Source organism: Lepidothrix coronata, unplaced genomic scaffold (genome assembly GCF_001604755.1).
Source record: "Lepidothrix coronata isolate B3197 unplaced genomic scaffold, Lepidothrix_coronata-1.0 Scaffold285, whole genome shotgun sequence".
Taxonomy (NCBI): domain Eukaryota; kingdom Metazoa; phylum Chordata; class Aves; order Passeriformes; family Pipridae; genus Lepidothrix; species Lepidothrix coronata.
In genome coordinates this window covers 187062-189829 of record NW_016690465.1, presented here as the reverse complement: position 1 = coordinate 189829, position 2768 = coordinate 187062, and the positions used below count along the sequence as shown (strand labels likewise).

Here is a 2768-nt window from a genome sequence, read left to right as displayed (position 1 = left end):
TTGGATTTGGTGTAATGGTGGAGTTGATTTGGAAACGCTGAGAGGAAGCTGATGGCAGGTGATGGACTGAGAGGATGGGAATGGAAAGTGTTTAAAGCTGTCCCATGTGTTGGGTCAGATCCTCTCAGATGGGGGTCCCTCAGGGTTCGGGTGGGAGCAGGGCTGTCAATGGGGATGAGCTCATTAGTGGGGCTCGTTAGTGTGAGAGCCCTCCCCACCCTGAGGTGCTGCAGGCCAGGGCAGCACTCAAACAGCCTGGGGGGGATGTGTTGCAGAGGAGAAGGAGGCAGAGGAGAACAAGGAGAATGTTGATGGGAGCAAAGACAAAGAGAGCGAGGCTCGGAAGGAAACGTCGCCACAGCTGCAGCTGCTGCCTTGGCCTCTGCTGCCACCAAAGCCAAGGTTGGTTCTGGCCCAGCACCCCCTGCCTGGGCTTCCAGCTCCCTGAAATCCCTGCCTGAAGTGGCTCTCTGTTCCAGAGCTGAGTTCACATCCTAATCCCTGACACCTCAAAGGAGCACAAGTGCTGCCTTCTTTTCTTCTGGTTGAACCCCTGTGTGAGAGAACAGACAGTTCTAATTTAAGCAGCTGCTTTTATGGTTAAAAGTCGATGAACATCCCTAAGAAACAGCCCCAAAATGTGTTTGTTATCTCTTGGAAAGGCTTTTCTCTGCTGGGCAGGTCTGGCTGCGATGCTGAGGGTGTTGGTCTGCTGAGAGAACCTTCTCTTGCCCTTCCTGGGGGCTCCACACAAACCCTGTCCCTGGGCTCTGTGAACACAGGGTGCTCTTCAGTTCTGGCCTTGCAGCTTTTACAGACAACTTTGATGATTTGATTCCTTGTTAAGACGTCTGTTAAAAGCACCTCCTTGTCTTTCCCTCCCTAAACTTGTGTTTGTCTGTGGTCTCTAATGAGCTGTGTGTGAACGAGGGTCCCATCTGACAGCTTTTCTTCACCCTGTAATTACTGATTGCACATTGTCTCTCCTTTCCTTTTTGCAGGAACCACACTGCTCTCATTTCTCTCAGTATCTTTTTTTTTTTTTCAAAATCTGTTTTCTCTTTACCAATTTCTGTGGATTCAAGTTTTAGTTGAGGGTTTTAATTGCTCTTGGACTCGGTGCCATGTTCCATGTCCACCTACTTTATAGACACCACGGGCAGAGCATGGGTGCTGTGTATTCCTGAGGGGTTTCCAGGATATAGTGGGGTGGTGTGTGTTGTACTGACTTTTGCACTCTGACCTCTGACTCTTCAAACTTTAACTTTAGACACTTTCCCCCACCTGCATCCCCCAGACTGAGATGGTGGGTGATGTCAGGGCACAGTCCCTCCTTTTGAACCCGGGACGTTGAGCATCTTTTAGTTGTTACCTTTCAAAACAGGTTCTAAAACCCCAGGTTTCAGCAAACTTGGTGTCCATTAAAATCCCAGATTGCAGGTGAGCCTGAGGTTCAGTGTTCTGGTGAAGTGCAGAGCCCAGACTGGCTCCCTCTTGCATCACTGTGTCGTCACCTGAACCTGAGAGGAGCTTGCAGTTCATCAGACTCACAGAAATTCTCAGCCAAGTTGGAAAAAAACTGCTCATATATAAGGAGCCATGAAATTTAATGTCTGTTTTATGGAAGGAAATAAAGCTGAGCTCCTGCTTCCCTCCCTGGTGCTAACGAGCCCTGGAGGGAGCAGGGACCTGGCTGGTGGCAGTTTTCATTATGATAATAATAATGGTTGGGGAGAATTTTAGCTTTGCATTACAGGAAATAATGGGTTGTAATTAGGATGTTGACACTTCAGAGGAGAATTCGGGTCCAACAGGGATTTCTCTTTTCACTCGCTTAAAAACCCAGACAACAATAAAGCTTTTGGTGATCTGTGTCTTGTCTGAGGGAGTAATTAAATTCTTCATCATAAACTCTAGTCCTGGTCACGTGAAAAGCTGTCACAAAGGTGTTTTCCTTGGGATTTTGTGTCAGAGGAATGTTGCAGTTGGCTGCTGAGGAGAGCTGGGTTAGAGGCAGGATCTTGAGGTGGGTTTGTTTGTTTGGGGTTTTTGTCTTTTGGGATCAGTGGCTTCACCAAGAAGTTGTGCTGTTTGAGAGGTGATCAATGTGTGTGTCCAGGGGTGAGACTGTGTTACATACAGAGCAACAATTTAAAGGGTGCTTTTGCAGGGTCTGGCTTCTGAACAAACAATATTAGAATTAAAGTCCCTTTTCCTCATTTCCCTCTCAGATTCCTAACCCAGTGTAAGCTGGTTTTTCCTTTCTGTCCAGAAGTATCCCCTGATGGATCATGTCCTCTGCTGCTCTGAGCTCTGCTCCAGCTGGGGCTGAGCTGCAGAACTCCTGCTGAGCTCCTGATCCATCCCTTCCACTGCCCAGAGGACTGATGTGGTCCCAGTTTGACTTCCTGCACAGCACTGATCCCATGACTGCCCTGAACTCCTGTCCTGGGGTAGCTGGCACTGAGCAGACCTTGCCTGGGAGCCACTGATGCAAAGGGGCTCCAGGGAGCTGGAGAGGGACTGGGGATGGAGGGACAGGACAAGGGGAATGGCTTTAAACTCCCAGAGGGCAGGGTTAGGTGGGATATTGGGAAGGAATTCCTGGCTATGAGGGTGGGGAGGCCCTGGCACGGGTTGCCCAGAGAAGCTGTGGCTGCCCCTGGATCCCTGGAAGTGTCCAAGGCCAGGTTGGAGCAACCTGGGCTAGTGGGAGCTGTCCCTGCCCATGGCAGTGGGACTGGATGGTTCCTAAAGTCCTTCCAACC

The 2768-nt window shown here is 49.8% G+C and overlaps 1 protein-coding gene across 1 annotated transcript in view; it reads left to right on the top strand.

Annotated features, from left to right (window-relative positions):
* The window catches only part of SMARCC1 (SWI/SNF related, matrix associated, actin dependent regulator of chromatin subfamily c member 1), a 47799-nt gene that overhangs the window by 42853 nt on the left and 2178 nt on the right, over window positions 1-2768 (top strand). Inside the window, 2 exon segments of the mRNA XM_017836827.1 lie at window positions 276-335; window positions 338-402. Coding sequence (XP_017692316.1) covers window positions 276-335; window positions 338-402 — 125 coding nt within the window.